The 25,231-nt window shown below is 35.5% G+C and overlaps 1 protein-coding gene across 1 annotated transcript in view; it reads left to right on the forward strand.

Annotated features, from left to right (window-relative positions):
• Positions 1–385: 385 nt before the first annotated feature.
• LOC127842192 (uncharacterized) overlaps positions 386–25,231 on the forward strand; it is a 65,634-nt gene continuing 40,788 nt past the window's right edge. The window contains exons 1-11 of the mRNA XM_052371551.1: positions 386–539; positions 1,198–1,356; positions 2,356–2,500; positions 4,073–4,207; positions 6,087–6,168; positions 9,818–9,893; positions 11,121–11,191; positions 12,296–12,374; positions 15,303–15,421; positions 19,587–19,717; positions 22,454–22,500. Of these exons, the coding sequence (XP_052227511.1) occupies positions 482–539; positions 1,198–1,356; positions 2,356–2,500; positions 4,073–4,207; positions 6,087–6,168; positions 9,818–9,893; positions 11,121–11,191; positions 12,296–12,374; positions 15,303–15,421; positions 19,587–19,717; positions 22,454–22,500 (1,102 nt within the window). The 5' untranslated portion in view covers positions 386–481. The remainder of the gene's footprint in view (positions 540–1,197; positions 1,357–2,355; positions 2,501–4,072; positions 4,208–6,086; positions 6,169–9,817; positions 9,894–11,120; positions 11,192–12,295; positions 12,375–15,302; positions 15,422–19,586; positions 19,718–22,453; positions 22,501–25,231) is intronic.

A 25,231-nucleotide genomic window follows, 5' to 3' on the forward strand; every position in this document is an offset into this window, starting at 1 on the left:
AAGGGACAGTATTTTAGAATCATTCATGAAATGATTTTCCCATGATTTTCTCGAATGTCGTATTCTTCGCACTCCGTAGCCGTTTAATTGAATATTTTTTTTGAAACCTCTCAACTGTTAACAATGAGAACAAAATACAAAAATAAATATAACATTGTTTCAAATAGGAACAGGGGGTGTTAAACCTACTTCTAAACTCCTGGTTAATTTTTTCATGAACTCCTCTGAAAAAAAAACAAATTACTTTTTTCTCGGGTACATATTTTTATGTTATAGTTTTAATGTTTTTTGACACCATGATGCATACATTTAAGGAAGTTGTTTTCCACTACCTAGCATGTTGCAATTGTGGATATAAGTTTCCACAACGAATTTATAGTCGATAACGATAGCCAAGTTCGATAAAACAAAGCACCTGCATTTTGAGCGTGCATAGCAACAATTAGTCTGTTATTTAATTATTTCAAGTTGCAATACAAAAATGAGTAAAATTGATAAAATAAAACGCGAAGCAAGTGTTTTACAAGGTCACTCTCCAGGTTAGCAATGATATATTTCACTGAAATAAGCTGGGAGTGACAAATTGATCGTGCGAAAAATTGGACATTAATCCGGACAATATAACTATTCGGACAAGTTCATGATTGTTTTATATTATTTGTTTTGCAGAATTAAAATTAATTATTTGAAATCCTAAGTTAATTTCATCAGTGCGTGCATATTTTGACTGGCGTGTAATATACATTTAATTAAATGATGAGCACTAATAATTTTTAACCATGTAAAATTAGCACAACTGAACATCAGGCATATTTCTTAGTTTCAATGCATGATTAGAAATGGAAGTAAGAATGCTGGTAGAGAAGTTTGTTGTTTTTTTACATGAGGACTAAGATCACAGAATATTTTATTATTATTGTAAGATCATCTGCTGCCATTTGTATTTTATTTAACTAATATCACTTTGGTATTTGAAGGGTTTCAAAAAAAATAAAAAATTGATACCATGATGTGTGGTCTAGTTTTTTCCCTTGGGGCTTTTGTAGCAGGTTCCATATTGTTTCAATTCTACTGTCTAGCTTGTGATTCAGATAGGCACACTCTTTGACCGACATGGGGTGGCACTTAAGATTATGTTTTAAATACCCTTAGACCCTTGCAGGTCAAATGTTATATTGTGTCAATAAATCTTTGCAGTGAACAAGTATGAGTTGCTGTGTGTGGAAAGAATGTCTCGTGGCCAGTTGGGCCCAGATGAGGAGAAGATGCAGTTGGCTTTCCAGGCCTTCGATACCATCATTCCCAACCTCGGAGTCTATATAAGGATTTTTAAGCGCCTGAGAGACGATTTGTTTGGTAAACATTCACGTTTATTAGACAGATTTAAATTGGTTAATGTTGTTTGATGTTGACTTATATAAGTAACAATCACGCTCAAAAATATCAAATATTTTGTTAAATAAAGCTAACCCATAAAAAAATCAATGTTCCTTTTAGCAAAATGCAAACTTTCAACGTTAGATGTTGTCTGGTAGAATTGATTTAACGAGATACAAAATGCTCATTTTTATTTTTTTGTGGCCACAAATAATTCCATTTATATCTCCCGTGAAATATCCGAACATTTACGGGTGGACACGAGATTGGATACGGTAAGCGTCGGAAGCATGACGTAGCTCTCATGAATAATCATTCTGTGAAATCAAAATGAATTCTGGGTAACTGGAACTTAGCGAATGCGAAAATGACTTGTATAAATTATGCAAATGAAGGCAACCCGAATGAATCCGATCCTGACTCGAAAGCGAAAGTAGATTACATCGTGGAACGATATTTAGATATTTAGATGCTTAAAACTTGCCGAATGCTTGTAATATAACGTTTTTACATCAATGTTACTTGTTTTTAGGGTCTTCCTATTGTAATTAACCATCGTATGCTACTACTTGTTGTCGAATGTTTTTATATAGCATAATAAAGTAGCAGTATGTATTGGTGATAGTGACTTAAAGTTAATCTTTTGGTGTTCAGAAAATAAATGACTGTATGTTGTATTTTAAAATATATGGTAAGAGTATGATTTGATAAGTCATTGATTTTGATCTGTGTATACTGTATAATGATTTTGTTTAAGCCATTCAAACTGCAATTCTGTTTAAAACAAATAATAAAAGTTTCAATCAAAAATGTAAAAAATACCATGTATATGCCAAGTAAAATTCTTAAATACCAAATAAAGCTTGTTACATTTTGAAAGCAAGTGCAATTCTTCTTATTTTTGTGTGAACAACTTATGAATCCGGTAAGGACAATGATAAAATAGGGCTTTTTCAAAGAGCTTGTTTTCTTTCCCAGAGGCTGTTTACAGCGATGACCTGACTACAGCACAAGATGGCAGTGTTACCCCGATACCATACTTCATTCACATTGCTCGCCGTCAGAACACACAGTCAGAGAAAATGGATGAAATGGAGGAACAGCTAGAGACAGTTAAAAAGAGGTCAGTTTCTTTTTTCTCTATTATTAAAATGGTTTCAGTGAATGTATTTTAGGTCATTTTTAAATATTCTTTGGAAATTGAAGGTTTTGAGTCTCATCCCACAAACTGATGATAATTTTAGTGAGTTCTTGTTATTTGCTTTTATTTTAGGTAACATGCTTTTATTAGCTCGACTTTTATATATGAAATATATATAGTGGAGCTATCCTACTCACCCTGGCGTTCCCGTTAGCATAAGTGTGCAAATGTTAAAGTTTGCGTACCACCCCAAATATTTCCTAAGTCCTTTGACATATTGCTTTTATATTTTGCATACTTCTTTACCAACATGATCCCAATCTATTAACAAGAGCAGACAACTGTATCAAGCATTTTGACAGAATTATGGCCCCTTTTATACTTAGATAATTGAACATTTTGCTTAATTGCCATAACTTCTTTATTTATGATCACATTTGATTCATACTTTGACAAAACAACACTTACCTGACATACCACAATGCACTCCACCCAAACCATCCCCCATGCCCCACCCCAGAATCCCCCCCCCCCCCAAAAAAAAAAATTAAAAAATATTTGTTTTCCTTATTTTTGAAAGTTCATCTATTAAATGACCACACACCCACATTACACCTCTCCCCCTCTCCATGATGGCTTTCGTTATACTGCCAAGCACTCGAGCGCGCTGTCCTCTGACAGCTCTTGTATTGTTTGCGTTCAAGTTATTTGCTTGTAACTAATTTGAATTCTGGTACTTTGATAGTAATTTCTGTAAGTTCAATGATGATACTTGTATTTCAGCTTATTTGCTTGTATTCGCTCAAATTTGATGCTATTTGCTTGCATTTCATATGACTTGGTTATTTTATTTTTATTTCAAATTATTTGCTTCAATTTTATGTTATTTGCTTGTATTTGAGGTTTCCTGTGGATATTTGATTTCATTTAAGGTTGTTTGATTGAATTACATGTTATGCAAATGCAAATTCATGTGTTTATAGTCTGATTACTATACTAGACTCATATTCAATTGACTTTGACATTTGCCCCCCAATCACTGGGATATAAGTCGTCCGTTTACATTCGGCGCAGTTTGCAGCCATGGCACATTGGCTTTTTTCCCTCACAGGTACCCATTTATACTCCTGAGTGGAGAGGAGCAAGCGTGGGATTAATTTTTTGCTCAGGAAAATTACGTGGTCTGAGCGGGATTTGAACCAGTGACCTATCAGTTCCTAGACCAGCATCCTACTTCTAGACCATGGTCCCATTATTGTATTGTGTTTCAGGATATTCGCTTGTGTTTCAGGTTATTTGATTGCGTTTCATGTTATTTGATTTCAGGTTATTTTATTAAAGCTTAATTGATTGTGTTTTTTTATTATGCTTCAGTTTATTTGCTTGTAATACAGGATATTATCTTATATATCATGCTATTTGATTATTTTTAAGATAATTTGCTTGTATTTTAGGGTATTTTCTTGTATATCATGCTATTTGATTGTGTTTTAGATTATTTGCTTGTATTTCAGGGTATTTTGTTGTATTTCATGTTATTTGCTTGTGTTTCAGATTATTTGAAAAGCACAAACAGCTCGAAGAAAGTCACAGAGAGAATCTGCAGCTCAAGCAGACCGTGGCTGAACTCAAAGAGGTCATTGCAGACATGAAGGAAAAAATGGTGGACAAACTGGCTGACATTGAAAGGTGCGGTGCAATTTGTAACTCTTTTAATCAAACATTTTTAAAAACTCTTCCTCACATATTGGGCATGTTCAATTACATTTCAGCTTGTATAATAACAACTGAATCATATTTTCACAATTTTACTCTGCAGTGAAAATAACCAGAATGATTGCATTCTTGAACTGTCTAATTGCAAAAAAACGGATTCAAGCCATTTAATGTAAACATTTTAGTATATGGATTGTGCAACAGTGTGCTATTGTTTAATATTGAAATATGAACCTCTAATTGATCTTCTCAATTCTTGATTGACTGTATCCGATAAAAGCCTCCAAGAAAGTCCAGCTACCATTTAACCCTTTACCTCTTAGAAACATGTTTGGACATATTTGTATTCCCTTAGTAAATTTATTAAATTACAGACCTTTCTTACTAGATTCAAGTTTTAAAGGCTTCATTTTCAACAATTAGATACTGATGAGCAGCAAACAGCATAAAACCTTAACAGGCTGTGAGCTACTTGGTTGTTCTGGTTTTATGCTGTTTGCACATAGCAATTTTTACTTTGCTTCTGAGTGGGAAAGGCCGGGTTAAAAGGCCTGGAATAAAACCATTGAAAAGAAACATTAACACTGATTTGAGTCTGTCTGAAACTATTAACATTATTGTCATCATTTTTTAAATAATTGAAAAAAGCTTATGTATTATACAACACCTGGCTGATAGGCATCATTCCATCCATGTAGCATGTTTATTTGTGTGCATGCCTCTGTCTGTCACACACTTTTCTGTGAACAACTCATCCAGCATTTTACCTACAAATATTATCAAACTTACAAAATGATTATCTCTAAATGCTACAGCACAAATTGTCAAGGTTTTGCGATTCAATTCTTTTTGAAAGGAGTTATTGCCCTTGGTTTACACTCGCATATAAAGCTTTTGTGTGCAACATCTATATTTTGCATGTTAATTTTGTCACTCTTAATAATTATCTGCAAGTGCTAAAGAAATTATCAAGTTTTATGAATGTGTTATTTTAAAGGAGTTATTGCCCTTTGTTCAAAATTACATATGAAAGCTTAATTCTGCGTGCAACTTTTATATTTTGCATTCCATTTTCTTTTGCTATTGAGTTATTTGTGATGAAGTTGCTGCTGTTCATTTAATATTTCATTTATAAGCTAATTTAAACTCATCCTAAATTTTGAGTGAAATTGTCATCAAACATTTACAGAATAATAATTTCCCAGTGCTGCATGGTTGATAGTCAAGATTGCAGGATTGCTAAAAAAATTACGGAGTTATCGCCCTTTGTTTAAAGTTATTATAAAGCTTCTATGTGTGATATTTGTGCTTTACTTGTACAGAATATTTATCTGTTATCAGCATAGGGACCCGGCACACAAAAAATCATATATGATATATAATATATAGATAAGGTTATCGGTACAGCATAAATTGTCAAGGTTTGGTAATTAAGTTATTTGTAAGGAATTATTGAAATTTGTTTAAAATTACACATTCGATCTGCTGTGCGTAACTCCTCCTACATTTTGCATGCGATGTTTGTCAATCTTTTAAAGAATAATTATCTGCAAGTACTACAGTGCATATTATAAAGTTTCTCCAATGCAATCATGTTTATTACGTTACTGCCCTTTGTTAAAAATGACATATTAAAGCTTCTGTATGAAACTCCCCCTATTTTGCATGCCATTCAATTTAAATGTTTAAGCAATAATTATCTCAAAGTGCTCAGTATATTGTCACATCTGATGATTGCTTTTTATTTAAAGGACATATTCCTCCTGTACCCTTTTGATAACAATGCGTCCAAGGCAAGTAGTCAGTGTCTGTGACAGCTTCTGGTTTATTTATTGAGTTTATTTATTTGCAGTCTAAACAATGACCTGGTGAAGGAGAGAGACAATCGCCAACGTGAGAAAGAGCGTATGATGGCTGATATTAACGACTTAAATGTTAGTAATTAACTGAAACTCTGAGTGTGATATGCATTCAGGGCGCAGTGTTGAAAATGTGAAGTAACTAGTATGCACTGCCCTATCTGACACAGGTCAATATGTAGTAACTCGTATGCACTGCCTTATCTGGCAGAGGTAAACTTGTAGTAACTAGTATGCACTGCCCTATCTGGCACATGTCAACATGTAGTAACTAGTATGCACTGCCCTATCTGGCACAGGTCAACATATAGTAACTAGCATGCACTGCCCTATCTGACACATGTCAACATGTAGTAACTAGTATGCACTGCCCTATCTGACACATGCCAACATCTAGTAACTAGTATGCACTGCCCTATCTGACACATGTCCACATGTAGTAACTAGTATGCACTGCACTATCTGACACATGTCAACATGTAGTAACTAGTATGCACTGCACTATCTGACACATGTCAACATGTAGTAACTAGTTTGCACTGCCCTATCTGACACAGGTCAATATGTAGTAACTAGTATGCACTGCCTGATCTGACCCATGTCCACATGTAGTAACTAGTATGCACTACCCTATCTGACACATGTCCACATGTAGTAACTAGTATGCACTGCTCTATCTGACACATGTCAACATGTAGTAACTAGTATGCACTGTCCTATCTGGCACAGGTCAATATGTAGAAACTAGTTTGCATTGCCCTATCTGGCACAGGGAATCATGTAGTAACTTGTATGCACTGCCCTATCTGGGACAGGTCAACATGTAGTAACTTGTATGCACTGCCCTATCTGGGACAGGTCAACATGTAGTAACTAGTATGCACTGCCCTATGTGGCACATGTCCACATGTAGTAACTAGTATGCTCTACCCTATCTGGCACAGGTAAATGTGTAGTAACTTGTATGCACTGCCCTATCTGGGACATGTCAACATGTAGTAACTAGTATGCACTGCCCTATCTGGCACAGGTCAACGTGTAGTAACTAGTATGCACTGCCCTATCTGACACATGTCCACATGTAGTAACTAGTATGCACTGCCCTATCTGACACATGTCCACATGTAGTAACTAGTATGCACTGCACTATCTGACACATGTCCACATGTAGTAACTAGTATGCACTGCCCTATCTGGCACAGGTAAACTTGTAGTAACAAGTATGCACTGCCCTATCTGCTACATGTTCACATGTAGTAACTAGTATGCACTGCCCTATCTGACACAGGTAAATGTGAAGTAACTAGTATGCACTGCCCTATCTGGCACAGGTCAACATGTAGTTACTAGTATGCACTGCCCTATCTGACACATGTCCACATGTAGTAACTAGTATGCACTGCCCTATCTGGCACAGGTAAATGTGTAGTAACTAGTATGCACTGCCCTATCTGACACATGTCCACATGTAGTAACAAGTATGCCCTCCCCTTTCTGGCACAGGTAAACTTGTAGTAACTAGTATGCACTGCCCTATCTGACACATGTCCACATGTAGTAACTAGTATGCACTGCTCTATCCGGCACAAGTAAACTTGTAGTAACTAGTATGCACTGCCCTATCTGGCACATGTCCACATGTAGTAACTAGTATGCACTGCCCTATCTGACACATGTCCACATGTAGTAACTAGCATGCACTGCCCTATCTGACACAGGTAAATGTGTAGTAACAAGTATGCACTGCTCTATCTTGCACAGGTAAACGTGTAGTAACTCGTATGCACTACCCTATCTGGCACATGTCAACATGTAGTAACTAGTATGCACTGCCCTATCTGGCACAGGTCAACGTGTAGTAACTAGTATGCACTGCCCTATCTGGCACAGGTCAATTTGTAGTAACTAGTATTCACTACCCTATCTGGCACATGTCAACATGTAGTAACTAGTATGCACTGCCCTATCTGGCACAGGTAAACGTGTAGTAACTAGTGTGCACTGCACTATCTGACACATGTCAACATGTAGTAACTAGTATGCACTGCTCTATCCGGCACAAGTAAACTTGTAGTAACTAGTATGCACTGCCCTATCTGACACATGTCCACATGTAGTAACTAGCATGCACTGCCCTATCTGACACAGGTTAATGTGTAGTAACAAGTATGCACTGCTCTATCTTGCACAGGTAAACGTGTAGTAACTCGTATGCACTACCCTATCTGGCACATGTCAACATGTAGTAACTAGTATGCACTGCCCTATCTGGCACAGGTCAACGTGTAGTAACTAGTATGCACTGCCCTATCTGGCACAGGTCAATTTGTAGTAACTAGTATTCACTACCCTATCTGACACATGTCCACATGTAGTAACTAGTTTGCACAGCCCTATCTGTTACAGGTCAACATGTAGTAACTAGTATGCACTGCCCTATCTGACACATGTCAACATGTAGTATCTGGTATGCATTGCCCTATCTGACACATGTCAACATGTAGTAACTAGTATGCACTACCCTATCTGGCACAGGTCAACGTGTAGTAACTAGTATGCACTGCCCTATCTGGCACAGGTCGATTTGTAGTAACTAGTATTCCCTACCCTATCTGGCACATGTCAACATGTAGTAACTAGTATGCACTGCCCTATCTGGCACAGGTCAAAGTGTAATAACTAGATTGCACTGCTCTATCTGACACATGTCCACATGTCCACATGTAGTAACTAGTATGCACTGCCCTATCTGGTACAGGTCAACATGTAGTAACTACTATGCACTGCCCTATCTGGTACAGGTTAACATGTAGTAACTAGTATGCACTGCTCTCTCTGGCACAGGTCAACCAGCTTATCCAGAAAAAGTGTGAGAAGGTTTACTGACTGCAGTTGTATGACTTAAACACGGTTGAAAACAATAAGACAAAAAGCAAACCATTTTTAATATTGTAAAAGGTTGTGACTCTGGGAAAATTTATGGGTGTGGGGGGATCTTTAATAGTTCTACTGCTTGATATAGATATACTGAAATATGCATGCAAACTTTTTATAATGATAATGCAATATTGTAAAACCATTGCTTAAGACATGAACTTCAGCAATAAAAGCAAGTTTTGTAGGCTGAAGTTTGAATCCAACTGGAATTTTGTGTATGAAACAATACCCCCACCCCCCAATTTGAAGGTATTTAATGATTAGCATAATATTTGTCCGTCAGTTAGTCCATGGATCTCAAAGGTTGTTTTCAATTCCTCTTTTACTTAGTTTAAACCTATTTATTTTAGCTTGATTGCATTGACAGTAATACTACTTATTTGAAACGCTATCAGGTCCGTTTCCTGGAACTAGAACCAGTACTTGTTGTCTATGGGGGAGGTCTAAAGAACGCTCCCACAGTGGGGATTGAAACCGTGACCTCCCGATCGCAAGGCGGACACCATTTCCACTACATTACGGGGACATCTTTTACTAATGGTTCATGTCGCTCAGATTTGGGCAGATCTACCTGAATATTGTGATATAATTGCAAAGAAAATAGTTTTGGTTTTGACCATTTTTCACTACAATTATTGCCCTTTGTCTTTTCCACTATATTTAATGGGGGGGGGGGGGCATCAATGTCTATGACACATTAGGGTCTGATCGTTATGTCCCTGTAATGCAAATTGATAAATTTTGAAATGACAAAATGAATTAAACTAACCTGGTTTTCCTGTTTTAGACTGCTCTACAAGAAAACAAGGAAGAAATAGAGTACCTGTCCACTTTCAAGAAAGGCTATGATGATCTGTCAGTCGGTGAGTACTCATACACAGTGGCTACTTATCCAGGGCCCATTTTCAACAATTGTTTCTTAGACTTAACCCTTTCAGCACTTGAACCGAATTTTAAAGGCCTTTGCAAACAGTTTGGATCCAGATGAGACGCCACAAAACGTGGCATCTCATCAGGATCCAAACTGTTTGCTATTCTGATAGTATTCTTTGAAAAAAATCGAAGAAAATGCTAATTTTAGAAATTCAGCAAACAACATTTTAGAAGACGACAAATTTCCCAGCATGCAAAGGGTTAAGACATACAGTAAAGAATATTCTTGAAACTATTATACTCTTGAACTTCTTAAAAGTTATGTTTATCAAGGCAGTTTATAACACCCATAATTTGATTATGCCTTATTAAGAACATTAGGTTGATGACTGGAAGACCATTTTTAGCCTCTTTAAGTAGCTTAAAACTTAAAACATTCAAACTTAAAGTAGCTTTTCTTGTTTCTAAGTCTATTCTTCATTCTTAAGTCTAAGAATGGGTTGGTGAATGCCAACCCAGGGCTTTCCTAAGGTTTGAAAAGTCAAGAGTCAAAACTGCTTTGTAGGCTCACATATTTAAGAATATTTTGTTGTTGTTTTTTCTTCTTTGTCTATTATTTGTTAAACTCTTAAGTTGTAAAAATTAAGAAATTACATCTTCTGAAAATCAAGAGTAAAAAAAGTTAAAATAGATATAAAGGAAATCCCTTATTACCCTTTCGCTTATACATTTATGAAATAACCCAGCAACCCAGCTTTATTCCAATCATGTTGAAAACAAAAACACATGAGGACCTCATTTTATTTCATGACGTCAGTTGATCTCATCTTTTTTCGTCCTTTTTATATATTCACAATATAAAGGCAGATAAAACTGATATTTTTTTCCTGAGCACAAAAACCCAAAGACACTGACCTATCTGTATGCAATAAAAACTAAGTGTTCTTTACTTCTTCAGCTATGAATTAAGTATTTACTTTAATTAATAAACAATTAAAATATTCGGAAATGGTTTGAAAGGCTTGGAAATGGTTCTATATTTGGCATAGTTGTGATCCTGTGTTGATAAGAGATTAAATTTAAATTTCAGCTTTTACTGAAAATTTTATCAGCCTTTATTTTTCAGCCATTATTAAGTTTATTTAGATTTTTTACTTTTTTAACAGTATTGAAAGCTTTATTAATCTTGTTTTCAGTTTTTTCTGTTTTTGTTTCAGCTTTTACTGATCAGCCTGAAGATTCTGTAACACCACGAAGTCAGAAAAAGCCTGTGGTATCCACAAAGCGGGTATAAGACAAGTTACCAGTAGTTCATTTTATAACACAACAGGTTTATATAACCTGCCACACGTGTAACCACATGTTTGTAAACAATTTCTAATTTTAAGAGTATAATTATCATGCTTTTATGAGATTCAAAACCCAAAAATGTCATACACGATTTAAGATTTATGACACATACATGTAGTTTGCAGTTATTGGAATAACTTAATTTTAAAGGATTGAAAGTCTATAAAACTAACAATGCAGTTACTAAATGCTATATAAATCCTGAAGTTCGAGTCTTTCAGTCCAACATCATGACCAATATCCAGCTTGCCATGTACTGCAAAATCATGATTATTCAAAAGACATGATTATTGCTAATTGTGTGCGTTGACTTTTTCATGAATTTAATATCCCTATGAAAAACTACTCTCAATGCTTTTAGACCAAGTTGCAGTAGGCACAAAAGATATTAACCCTTTCCAACTAAGAAGCAAAGTTATAATGGCTATGTGCAAACAGCATAATACCAGAACAGTCTGTAAGTAACTTGCAGTCTGTTCAGGTTTAAAGCTGTTTAATTGCTGCTCATCAGTATCTAATGTTTGGAGATGAAGCCTTAAAACTTGAATTTAGTAGTAAAGATATATGATTAAATTTAACTTTCTATGGGACTACAAATGCGTCAAAATACGTATTTAAGTGGTAAAGGGTTAAAACCCAAGGTAATCCACACACACACATGATGCGTTTGATTCACAATACACATTGTACACAATCAAGAATACATCACATAATGTACATTTCTGGCACTGACATTTCCTCATAAAACTCTTAAAGCAGTAATGCTCTATCAATACCCTTGACTTCAGTGCTTAGCATTTACCGTTCCAAGGCAGTGACCTCAATTTTATTCTACTATGTTTGTATGTTGTTTCGTATTGTGCCGTACTGTTTTGGCAATTGGTTACTTGCCATAAATAAAGAACCACAAACGTGTGTATTATAGGAATGTAATACTGCTGGACCAACTGGAGTTTCACTTCTTTATATTTGTTTAGGTAGATTGGTAAGGAGCAGCGCTAATTGTGTTTTCCAGAGATGCTAACAAGTTCATGTCTTTTAGGCCAACATCATGACTAATATCCAGCTTGCCAAGAAGCTGGAAGAGCAGATCATGACAGTTCTCAACACGGCAGTAGAAGGTATGAATTTCATGGAGGTGAAGCATTTGGTGGAATTTGATAGTATTCTTATGTTAATGCAGTAACATATATATTTCTCGTTCCCTTCATTGATGTTTGAATATACCTCATTTTTTAGCTCAGCTGTTTTCGGAGAAAACCCGAGGTATTGTCATAGCCAGCGTGTTGTGCCGTCCGCGTTGTGCTAAAACCTTAACATTTTGTCAAGGTTTTAGCATTGGCTATAAAATCGAAGAGCTTCCTCCTACAACTTTGAAACATCATATGTAGCTGCACCTTGATGAGTTCTACACGCATCACCCATATTTGGGTCACTAGGACAAAGGTCAAGGTCACTGTGACCTCTAAAAAAAAATTAAAAATTCTGACAAGCTTTCATTTATTAAAAAATTCACCCGCAGCCGAGCGTTGGCACCGGTTATGTGGAGCTCTTGTTTTACTTGTTTATTTTCACAATGACACTGTTATAGCATGTAGATTTGAATTCAATGCTATTAATAATAGCATTGAATTCAAATATACAAACTGTAACAGTGTCATTTAATAATTATTGATGTTCATGATACTATTGTTCTTTCTTTGACATATTGTTCTGAGCAATCCACAATCAGCTTGTGAAAAAACAAAACACAAGAACGCTACAGTCACCTGCAATATTGCATGCAATAATGAAAATGTAATTATCTTCCTTTTAAGTTTTGATATGGCACCAAAAACAAAAGACATTTAATATATTCAATCAATTATGCATAACACCACTACACTGTAATATTTCCACCCTCATTCAGTGAGTTGATTTTAAATATCACACTAAAAGGTCAATATAACTGTCAGAGTTTGGAAAGTTTAAGGAGACTTGTATTGCCTATGATGTTCACACATCAATAGAAGAACTAAAATTGATCATATTAATACTTTTCTTAAGTGTTTATTATTTTATTATTAGATGTTTATAAGGCAAATGACGTTTGCATTGTTTATCTCAATTGACCAGTCGCCAACTCCGCCCACATTTTGTCGATCAGCCAATCAGATATCGATTTTTCACACACCCCTCAGCAACGCTTATCTGGCCGCCATTTTGTCCGACAAACAAAGCGTGTTGTACATATGGAATGGACGTAATTTTTAAGAGTTTACACAGATTTTATATCAAATGCATGATCATTACTGTTCGATCATTATTCAAAATTGTAGGTGCTATACATACTTTATAATAGGTTATTATTTGATCTTTATTTCTTGAACATATGAACGAGTAATGAGAAAACAAACACAATGAATAGTTTTACCACACCAGGTGTGTGTTCTATAAAACGTGTTATACCGTTTGATGCACAATATTATTAAGAAGTTTGGGCAACATAATAATTGCCACACGTGCTTATTAATCTCAGCATAATTGTCGATGATTAATAAATAACAGTATGTTGCGTGGATCTCAGAATGAATGAACATTAAGGCATTGTTAGGTACTGTACACAAGAAAAGAAAACTATTTAATTACTTAAATGATTTCCAATTATATATTTATTTTCTGTGGATCATAAACAAGGGAAATCATTATAAATTGTTAACTTAAATATTGTTTTAACTAAAGTAAAAACAACACAAAGGTGATTTCAACGCGGCTTAGCCAGCTTAAAGCGACTTCAAGTGTAAAATGTACGGCTTATATTACAACAACAACATTTCTTATACAACATATATTGATACGGGGAGAAATGTGAAAATTGCAATTAACATATAAGGGCCATCTTGTTATAAATAAGCAAATGCATAATATGCTAAATGTATTCAATTCGAATGTTCTTGAACAGCACCGTAATACCAACATTTCATTTTTTCATAGTGAAATGTAACAGGTTCGCATTAAACATAAATGTAATAAAATGCATATTAGACTATCTGTTAATGAAACCACGAAATCAGGCATGTATTAAATTATGGTTACAATCAAAATTTAATTTATATCTAAATAAAAAAAATCGGTGTCTTTTTAAAAATAACACAATAAAACAAAGATCTAAACATTTTTAATAAACAAAAAAACCATCATGATATGGATATGTCATTTGAATTTAATAAAAATATTTTCAAAATTATATATGAATAGCCACCGGGTTCACTGTCAGACGGTTGAATACAAGTTCAAAATCAATATGAAATAAATGCTCATTTTTACAACGGATTTTTCATCACCTCCCTATATAATATGTATAAGAAACGTTTCTGATAGTCAGTCTGCCGTTAACTCATTTATTTTGATTACGCCATTTCTCTCTAAAGTTTTTATGATTGTATTAACGTTTTACAAAGCAGTTTAGTTTAGTGTGTGGCATTAATAATTTATTTTATAGAAAAGAGCATAATACATCATTACAAATATAGAATTTCCCTCACGGTATTCGCTATAATTGCGATCTGCTTGTCGGAGTTTTCTAATCACTAGACCACGTGACTTTGTGGGCGGAGCGATCGATAATTTGGCGACTGGTCAATTGCTTATTGAAAGTCGTATAAATGGAGGTTTGCCAAATTCTTGAAACATTTGTGTTTAGATTGTTTTTTTTAAGCAATTCTTAATTGAAGCAGAGGCATATAGATTTTTTAAAGCGTTTGAAGACATTATTAAACTGATCAAAGAGTCTGAGAGGTTTTGGAAACAAGTGGGTGTTGTGTAACCCAATTTAAATGGGTGATATTATACAGATGGTCTCTATCCCTTTAAATGAGAATCCTCTCTAAACCGGAATCAAGTCTAAACAAAAAAATTCTCATTGTCACAGGAGCGTCTGGTCTCAAGGTTTTCCACTGTATATCACACTTACACGCTATAAACCTACAGAGTTTAACCTGCAAGTATGAGTGAGTGCTATACCAGCTTATGTCTCACTCACCACGCTAATATGCAATTATACCCTCCAGAGTTTGACAAATTCCTGGAAGGCCACAAGGAGGAGTTGCTGCAGTTTGAGACGCACGAGGAGCAGACGGACGCAGAGTTTGACGCCCAGCAGATCGACATCGACAACGCTGACCAGCAGGTGGGTGGGGGTCTTCGTGGGTCTCGTACAGGGAAAACTGGGCTTAATGTATCTACTGTCCGCACAGGCTAATCAGGGAAACACTTTCTGCCTAGACTAGACTTTTTTTTGTTTAGAAGGGACTTCTAATAAATGAAGCATTCCATAAAAGCGGAAAGCCGTGTCCCTGATTAGCCTGTGCTGATTTCTAAGGCGAATCTTGGACAACACTTTAGGCAAAAATGTTTAGCTCAGTGTTCCCAGAATAAGGCTTATATAATGTTATCCTATAAGGTAAGATTGTCAAGGTGACATTGGTCGTATTCAGGGTCGTGCAAACTCTATGAAGTTGTAGTCTCTTTGTTAAATGACCAACAGAAAGAAATAGACTGCTGTAACCAGCAATTGAGGGTCTGTGTCAGCTTTTATTATATAAGGCATATCCTGTGACAATCAGTCATATGTCACATACTATACCAGCCCTTGGTACAATTTTAAAGAATGGTTCTATTTTGATATGTAAGACCATACAATTGGTGACATTGCTTACAAATGATCCCTACTGTATTTCAGTTAGAGGCTATTCAAGAGAGGCTTAAGAACACAGTGGGTGACATTGGCTAACGAATGATCCCTACTGTATTTCGGTTAGAGGCTATTCAAGGGAGGTTTAAGAACACAGTGGGTGACATTGGCTAACAAATGATCCCAATTGTATTTCAGTTAGAGGCTTTTCAAGATTGGTGTAAGAACGCAGTTGGTGACATTGCTTACAAATGATCCCAATTGTATTTCAGTTAGAGGCTATTCAAAAGAGGTTTAAGAACACAGTGGGTGACATTGGCTAACAAATGATCCCTATTGTATTTCAGTTAGAGGTTATTCAAGAGAGTTTTAAGAACACAGTGGGTGATATTGCTAACAAATGATCCCAATTATATTTCAGTTAGAAGCTATTCAAGAGAGGTTAAAGTACACAGTGGGTGACATTGCTAACAAATGATCCCAATGTATTTCAGTTAGAGGCTATTCAAGAGAGGTTTAAGAACACAGTGGGTGACATTGCTTACAAATGATTCCTGTTGTATTTCAGTTAGAGGCTATTCAAGAAAGGTTTAAGAACACAGTGGGTGACGTTGCTTACAAATGATCCAAATTGTATTTCAGTTAGAAGCTATTCAAGAAAGGTTTTAGAACACAGTGGGTGACATTGGCTAACAAATGATCCCTATTGTATTTCAGTTACAGGCATTTCAAGAGAGGTTCAAGAACACAGTGGGTGACATTGGCTAACAAATGATCCCAATTGTATTTCAGTAAGAAGGTATTCAAGAGAGGTTTTAGAACACAGTGGGTGACATTGGCTAACAAATGATCCCCATTGTATTTCAGTTAGAAGCTATTCAAGAAAGGTTTTAGAACACAGTGGGTGACATTGGCTAACAAATGATCCAAATTGTATTTCAGTTAGAGGCTATTCAAGAGAGGTCTAAGAACACAGTGGGTGACATTGCAAACACATGATCCCTATTATATTTCAGTTAGAAGCTATTCAAGAGAGTTTTAAGAACACAGTGAGTGATATTGCTAACACATGATCCCTATTTTATTTCAGTTAGAAGCTATTCAAGAGAGGTTTTAGAACACAGTGGGTGACATTGCTAACAAATGATCCTGACTGTATTTCAGTAAGCGGCTATTCAAGACAGATTTAAGAACACAAGTGATGACTTTGGCTTATAAATGATCCCAATTGTATTTCAGTAAGAGGCTATTCAAGAGAGGTTTAAGAACACATTGGGTGACATTTGTTACAAATGATCCCTATTGTATTTCAGTTAGAGGCTATTCAAGAGAGGTTTAAGAACACAGTGGATGACATTGCTTACAAATGATCCCTGTTGTATTTCAGTTAGAGGCTATTCAAGAAAGGTTTAAGAACACAGTGGGTGTCATTGCTTCCAAATGATCCCAATTGTATTTCTGTTAGAAGCTATTCAAGAAAGGTTTTAGAACACATTGGGTGACATTGGTTAACAAATGATCCCTATTGTATTTCAGTTAGAGGTTATTCAAGAGAGGTTCAAGAACACAGTGGTCGACATTCGCTCACAAATGATCCCATTTGTATTTCAGTAAGAAGCTATTCAAGAGAGGTTTTAGAACACAGTGAGTGACATTGGCTAAAAAATGATCCCAATTGTATTTCAGTTAGAAGCTATTCAAAGGTTTTAGAACACAGTGGGTGACATTGGCTAACAAATGATCCGACTTGTATTTCAGTTAGAGGCTATTCAAGAGAGGTTTAAGAACACAGTGGGTGACATTGGCTAACAAATGATCCCCATTGTATATCAGTTGGGGGCTATTCAAGAGAGGTTTAAGAACACAGTGGGTTACATTGCTAACAAATGATCCCAATTGTATTTCAGTTAGAAGCTATTCAAGAGAGGTTTAAGAACACAGCGGGCTACATTGGCTAACAAATGAACGGACTTGTATTTCAGTTAGAGGCTATTCAAGAGAGGTTTAAGAACACAGTGGGTGACATGGCTAACGAATGATCACAATTGTATTTCAGTTAGAGGCTATTCAAGAGAGGTTTAAGAACACAGTGGGTGACATTGCTAACAAATGATCACAAATGTATTTCAGTTAGAAGCTATTCAAGAGAGGTTTAAAAACACAGTGGGTGACATTGCTAACAAATGATCCAAATTGTATTTCAGTTAGAGGCTATTCAAGAGAGGTTTAAGAACACAGTGGGTGACATTGCTAACAAATGATCCCAATTGTATTTCAGTAAGAGGCTATTCAAGAGAGGTTTAAGAACACAGTGGGTGACATGGCTAACAAATGATCCCTATTGTATTTCAGTTAGAGGCTATTTAATAGAGGTTTAAGAATACAGTGGGTGACATTGCTTACAAATGATCCCAATTGTATTTCAGTAAATGGCTATTCAAGAGAGGTTTAAGAATACAGTGGGTGACATTTCTAACAAATGATCCCTATTGTATTTCAGTTAGAGGCTATTAAAGAGAGGTTAAAGACACAGTGGATGGCATTGGCTAACAAATGATCCCTATTGTATTTTAGTTAGAAGCTATTCAAGAGAGGTACACAGTGGGTGACATTGGCTAACAAATTATCAAATTGTATTTCAGTTAGAGGCTATTCAAGAGAGGTTCAAAAACACAGTGGTCGACATTTGTAACAAATGATCCCAATTGTATTTCAGTTAGAGGCTATTCAAGAGAGGTTCTAGGGCACACTAAGTGACACTTCTAACGAGCTCCTGCTTCTATTTTAATATGTCAGACCATGCAATTGGTGACATTGCTAACTAATGATCCCGATTGTATTTCAGTAAGCGGCTATTCAAGACAGATTTAAGAACACAATTGATGACATTGGCTTATAAATGATCCCAATTGTATTTCAGTAAGAGGCCATTCAAAAGAGGTTTAAGAACACAATGGGTGACATTTCTAACAAATGATCCCTAGTGTATTTCAGTTAAAGGCTATTCAAAAGAGGTTTAAGAACACAGTGGGTGACATTGCTTACAAATGATCCCTATTGAATTTCAGTTAGAGGCTATTCAAGAGAGGTTTAAGAACACAGTGGGTGACATTGCTTACAAATGATCCCAATTGTATTTCAGTAAGAGGCTATTCAAGAGAGGTTTAAGAACACATTGGGTGACATTTGTTACAAATGATCCCTATTGTATTTCAGTTTAAGGCTATTCAAAAGAGGTTTAAGAACACAGTGGGTGACATTGCTAACAAATGATCCCTATTGAATTTCAGTAAGAGGCTATTCAAGAGAGGTTCAAGAACACAGTGGTAGACATTGCTTACAAATGATCCCTATTGAATTTCAGTTAGAGGCTATTCAAGAGAGGTTTAAGAACGCAATGGTTGACATTGCTAACAAATGATCCTTATTGAATTTCAGTAAGAGGCTATTCAAGAGCGGTTCAAGAACACAGTGGATGACATTGCTTACAAATGATCCCTATTGAATTTCAGTTAGAGGCTATTCAAGAGAGGTTCAAGAACACAGTGGGTGACATTGCTAACAAATGATCCCTGCTGTTTTTCAGTTTAAGGCTACTCAAGAGATGTTCAAGACTACAGTGGGTGACATTGGCTTACACATGATTGCTATTATATTTCAGTTAGAAGCTATTCAAGAGAGGTTCAAGAGCACAGTGGGTGACATTTCTAACGAGCTCCTGCTTCTCAAGCAGCACAGCACTATGCTGATGGAGCAGCTACAGATCCTGGAGGAGACACACCCCACCATCATGTGAGATCTGAAATCAGGGCAAATATTGTTATTTTTTGGAACCCTGAGAAAACTTATTTTGTCTAATTATTTTCATCACCGCCATCATGTGAGAAGTGGAATTGAAGCAATAGTTGTTTTTAGCTCGGCTGTTTTCAGAGACAACCCGAGGTATTGTCATAGCCAGCTCGTCGTCCGACGTCAGCCGTCCGACGTCAGCCCTCCGCTGTTGGCGTCGTGCTAAAACCTTAACATAGGCTTTAAAATCAAAGTGCTTCCACCTACAACTTTGAAACTTCATATGTAGATGCACCTTGATGAGTTCTACACGCCACACCCATTTTTGGGTCACTAGGTCAAAGGTCAAGGTCACTGTGACCTCTAATATAAAACTTTAACATAAACCTTTACATTCGCTCTAAAATCAAAGTGCGTCCACCAACAACTTTGAAACTTCAAATTTACATGCACCTTGATGAGTTCTACACGCCACACCCATTTTTGGGTCACTAGGTCAAAGGTCAAAGTCGCTGTGACCTCTAATATAAAACTTTAACATAGCCTCTACAATAAAAGTGCTTCCACCTACAACTTTTAAACTTCATATGTACATTCACCTTCCTCATTTTTACAAGCCACACCCATTTTTAGCTTGGCTGTTTTCGGAAAAACCCGAGGTATTGTCATAGCCAGCTCGTCGTCTGCCGTCAGCCGTCCGCTGAAGGCGTTGTGCTAAAACCTTAACATTGGCTCTAAAATCAAAGTGCTTCCACCCACAAATTTGAAACTTCATAAGTAGATGCACCTTGATGAGTTCTACATGCCACACCCAATTTCGGGTCACTAGGTCAAAGGTCAAGGTCACCGTGACCTCTAAAAAAAACCAAACAAAAAACTCTGACAAACTTTCGCAGCCGAGCGTTGGCCCCGTTATGCGGTGCTCTTGTTTGGAACTTAGAGCAAACTTTATTTGAGAACTGAAATTTTTATGAAGATCTTTTTTGGAATCTGGGGAAAACTTGCTTTTTTCTGTTTATATATATGAGGTACAAAAGAATGTGCCATAAATCCGTGGTCTGGTGATAAGAAATCAAACTTAGGTGACCTAAACACACCCCACTATCATATAAGGCCTGACATAGTAGCAGTTTTTCATTTGACTTTCATGAGGTACAAAAGAATAGACTGGTGATACCGTCTACCAGCTTTTGTCCTCAAATATACATTTTTTAAATAAATGAATCAAAGAAACATCGTCAGATTGACGTTAATTTACCCTTTTCATACAGAAATAATTATTTAGTTAAGAGTTGATGCATTTTTGCTCAGATATCTGCTGCATTATACACCTGGTCAACATTCATTTGATTTGTTGTGATGGTACCGTCCACCAATGCATTAATGATATCTGATCTGGATGGTTGCTAGAATTTACTGCAGTTTTGACTTTATGTTAACAAACAAGAGTAAAGGTTAGATGAACAAAATATATAGTGATTGACATTTTATTCCTTGTATTTCTGCATAATTTACCAAACGTCAACATTTCTTCCTACTTAATCCTTAAATAACATGTCAAAGTTAGTGTATATTTTGACCATAAAATCATATATTGTAAAAATAATTGTATCATACTATCATTATGTAGGCCAATATTGATCTTTTATACCGAATATGCTATGAGAAAATATTGGTTAACACTCAAACCAAACATAAGAAGTAAAAGAGCAGATATATGGCAAGTTTGTGATTACATTAGTAGATGGTACCAACTGGTAGTATACATTAATTTGTGGGGTAAATATGTATTATGATTCAAAGTAATGTGACCTCAATCTTAAGGGCTCCATGTGGCTTTAAGGTTTATTTTGAAAAATTTACCTTGCATGTCTGATTTCTGGATATTTTATGGGTTTTATGAAGAAACATGTGTAGCCAAACAAATATTTATATTTTGTAGACATTAGCTAAATTGGCAAAGGGCTTATAAAGCGCATATTTTTTGTCAATATAGACATTTTCATGAGGCTCTAATACATAGCAGTAAAACTTTGTATGTACCTAGGCATAAATTGAGTCCTTTAAAGGCCTGTTTGTTTATTATGTTGACAGAAATATTTTGCCCTATTTAGAGACATATTATCTGCAGTAGAATTCAATGTTGAACATTAAGAACCATACAAAACTGAAATATTTAGTTGAAATCACTTTTTATGTCCCCCAACACTATAGTAGGGGACATATTGTTTTTGCCCTGTCTGTTGGTTCGTTGCTTTGTTTGTTTGTTTGTTTGTTTGTTTGTGCAAACTTTAACATTTGCCATAACTTTTGCAATCTTTAAGATAGAAACTTCATATTTGGCATGCAAGTGTTTCTAATGGAGCTGCACATTTTGAGTGGTGAAAGGTCAAGGTTATCCTTCAAGGTCAAAGGTCAAATGTATGGATCAAAATCGCTCATTTAATTTACACTTTTGCAATATTGAAGATAGCAACTTAATATTTGGCATGCATGTGTATCTGATAGAGCTGCACATTTTGAGTGGTGAAAGGTCAAGGTCATCCTTCAAGGTCAAATATATGGGGACATAATGTTACTGGTACACAAACACATCGCTTGTTATTTAAATGTCTTTTTTTACGGAACAAACAGTAGTAAAATTAAAAGTCTTCTTATTACACAAAATATATCAATATATTGTCTGCATTTGAAATTTTAAAATATTGTAATAAGAATTTTAACTTTTCTTTTTTTTAGGAGAAAGGGTGAAAAGCTGAGAGTAGAGGCAGGTGTCTCTAAATCAGGTACAAACGGCCTTTTTTCTTATAAAACTGGGCTAAGTGCATGTGCAAAAAGGGTTGTCCCAGATAAGAATGTGCATTGACACGCGTTTATCAGGGACAATACTTTCAACCTAAACTAGATTTGCATTTAAGATACTTCCTTAAAATAAAAAATTCTGTAACAGCAAAAAGTGTTGTCCCTTATAAGCCTGTGTTGACTCCACATGCTCATCAGAGACATAACTTTCCACTTAAACTGGATTTTCATTCTTGAAGAGACATCCTCCAAACAAAAAATTCCTTAAAAGCAGAAATTTTCATCCCTGATTAGCCAATGTTAACTGCACAGGCTAATCTGGGACAACACTTGACTCACATGCGTTTAAGTCAGTTTTCAAAGAACGAGGCTTACATGGTTCTCCGACAATGTGTTAATGCAGTATCTGTTTCCTGTGTGTACATCATGCATACTTGTTGTATCATAGTGATAATAGAAATAATCGCTATTCATGCAATATCTGCTTTGTTGTATCATAGTGATATAAAAAATAATCGCTATTCATGCAATATTTGCTTTGTTGTATCATAGTGATATAGAAATAATCATTATGCATGCAATCTCTGCTTTGTTGTATCATAGTGATATAGAAATAATCATTATGCATGCAATCTCTGCTTTGTTGTCTCATAGTGATATAGAAATAATCATTCTGCATGTAATCTCTGCTTTGTTGTATCATAGTGATATAGAAATAATTATTATGCATGCAATCTCTGCTTTGTTGTATCATAGTGATATAGAAATAATTATTATGCATGCAATCTCTGTTTTGTTGTATCATAGTGATATAGAAATAATTATTATGCATGCAATCTCTGTTTTTTTGTATCCTAGTGATATAGAAATAATCAGTGTGCATGCAATCTCAATTTTCGTATTGATAATGCATTTACAGGGTTTATACCAAGGTTGAATCAATATCAGTAGAAATCATCCTGAGCGTAAGGATAATGTTGAATAAGCATGGTAAATGTACAAACCTTTTAAAAGTTCAGACGAAAACATCGAAAAATCAGCCATTGGCCGCCATTTTGAGCCCCAGTTACTTTTGTACAATCTACCGCCTGTCTTACGCAGCATGGATAAAAAACATGCTGTAAATTTGTAATGATGTAGATGTCAAGACAATTGTGTTGTGCGTGTGTGTTTTGTAAATAGTGCAGCTGAATTTTAAAGGTGAATTTTTTATAAATGACATCTATATAACAATTTCTATGTCAGAAAAAGAAAATACATAAAAAAAATCAATATTTGGTTAACAGCGTAATTTTATATTAACTTATTGGATGTGATAACTTTTCAGCAGCAGAATGTTCAGGTAACTTTATTAGGACATAGGAAATAAGTGATAATAAGGTTACTTTAACTTGCCCTGTTTTATGATTTTGATGTCTTCAGATCCTTACAGCAAAATGTTTTAGAGTAACCATAAAGAATTTTAATCAAATTTCATATTACAGTTTGTACATATAGTCCTTTGATAAGTTTGTATATTTAATACCAAAAAAACAACAAGATAAAAGTCACATCAAGTCTTCATAAAACTGTAACTTATCTATAAAAAGGAAGTTTTTGATAAAAATTAAAAATATAATTGTTATTGTTTCACTTGACCAACAGTTAAATATTTTCATAAATCACTGGCATTTTCCATTTTTCCACCTCCAATCAACACAACAAAAATTTCTGACATGGTTCAGGCGATCTGCTGCTCACAAGAGACCAAGAGAGGCGTGTGAAACGTCTGCAAGAAGAGAGTCTCAAAATCCAGGAGAATTTCATAACTTCTCCGTTTCTTAAAATATCCGATGAGCATTGGAAAGAGCTGCTAGGTTTGATTCTGCACCATGTGCGTGGCTGGGAATGGTGAATGAGAGGCACAGTTAAAAAAAATGTTTGCTCTTTTTACGAGATATTTTTAGCGTGCTAAAGACTTATGTGTTTTGTAAGCTCACTTGTCTGTAAACTTGTAATTCAAATTAGATCCTCTTAACCGCTTGCAGATTTTAACCAAATTTTACAGCAGCAATCCTTGGAGGACCTTGTTTCAATGCTTTTTCCAAAAAGTTCTTGTGTTCTGAAATGTTCACTGTAACAGGGTCAGCTGGGGTTTAATATTTTGTGCAAAACATCGTATAGTAGACCTCTACTAAGTTTCTTCAAATCATGCCCCTAGAGTTAAAACTGGTAAGGACCTGGGGTCACATGTTTTACATAGATTTATATAGTAAATAACTTTTAAAATGTTCTTGCCTGAAACTTGAAACCAGGGTCAAGTGACATCAGGTAGTAGAATTCTACACAAATTGTTTAAATGTTAACATTACTTTAAAAAATCTTCTAAGATCTAGAACAACAAAGTCATGAGGCGTAATATTTTGTATGCAACATGATATATAGTTGTTCTCAAATTAGATTGTTAACCCTTTCAGTGCGGGAACCGAATTTTGAAGGAATTTGCGAACAGTTTGGATCCAGATGAGACGCCACAGAACGTGGCGTCTCATCTGGATCCAAAATGTTTGCTATTCTGATAATATTCTTTGAAAAAAATCGAAGAAAATGCTAATTTTAGAAATTCAGCAGACAGCATTTTAGCAGACGACAAATTTCCCAGCATGCAAAGGGTTAAAATCATTCCCTTGGGGTCAAAATTGGTTATGGGTGCGATTTTTTCTGAGGTAAAAAATA

The sequence above is a fragment of the Dreissena polymorpha genome, chromosome 8 (genome assembly GCF_020536995.1).
Source record: "Dreissena polymorpha isolate Duluth1 chromosome 8, UMN_Dpol_1.0, whole genome shotgun sequence".
Taxonomy (NCBI): Eukaryota; Metazoa; Mollusca; class Bivalvia; order Myida; family Dreissenidae; genus Dreissena; species Dreissena polymorpha.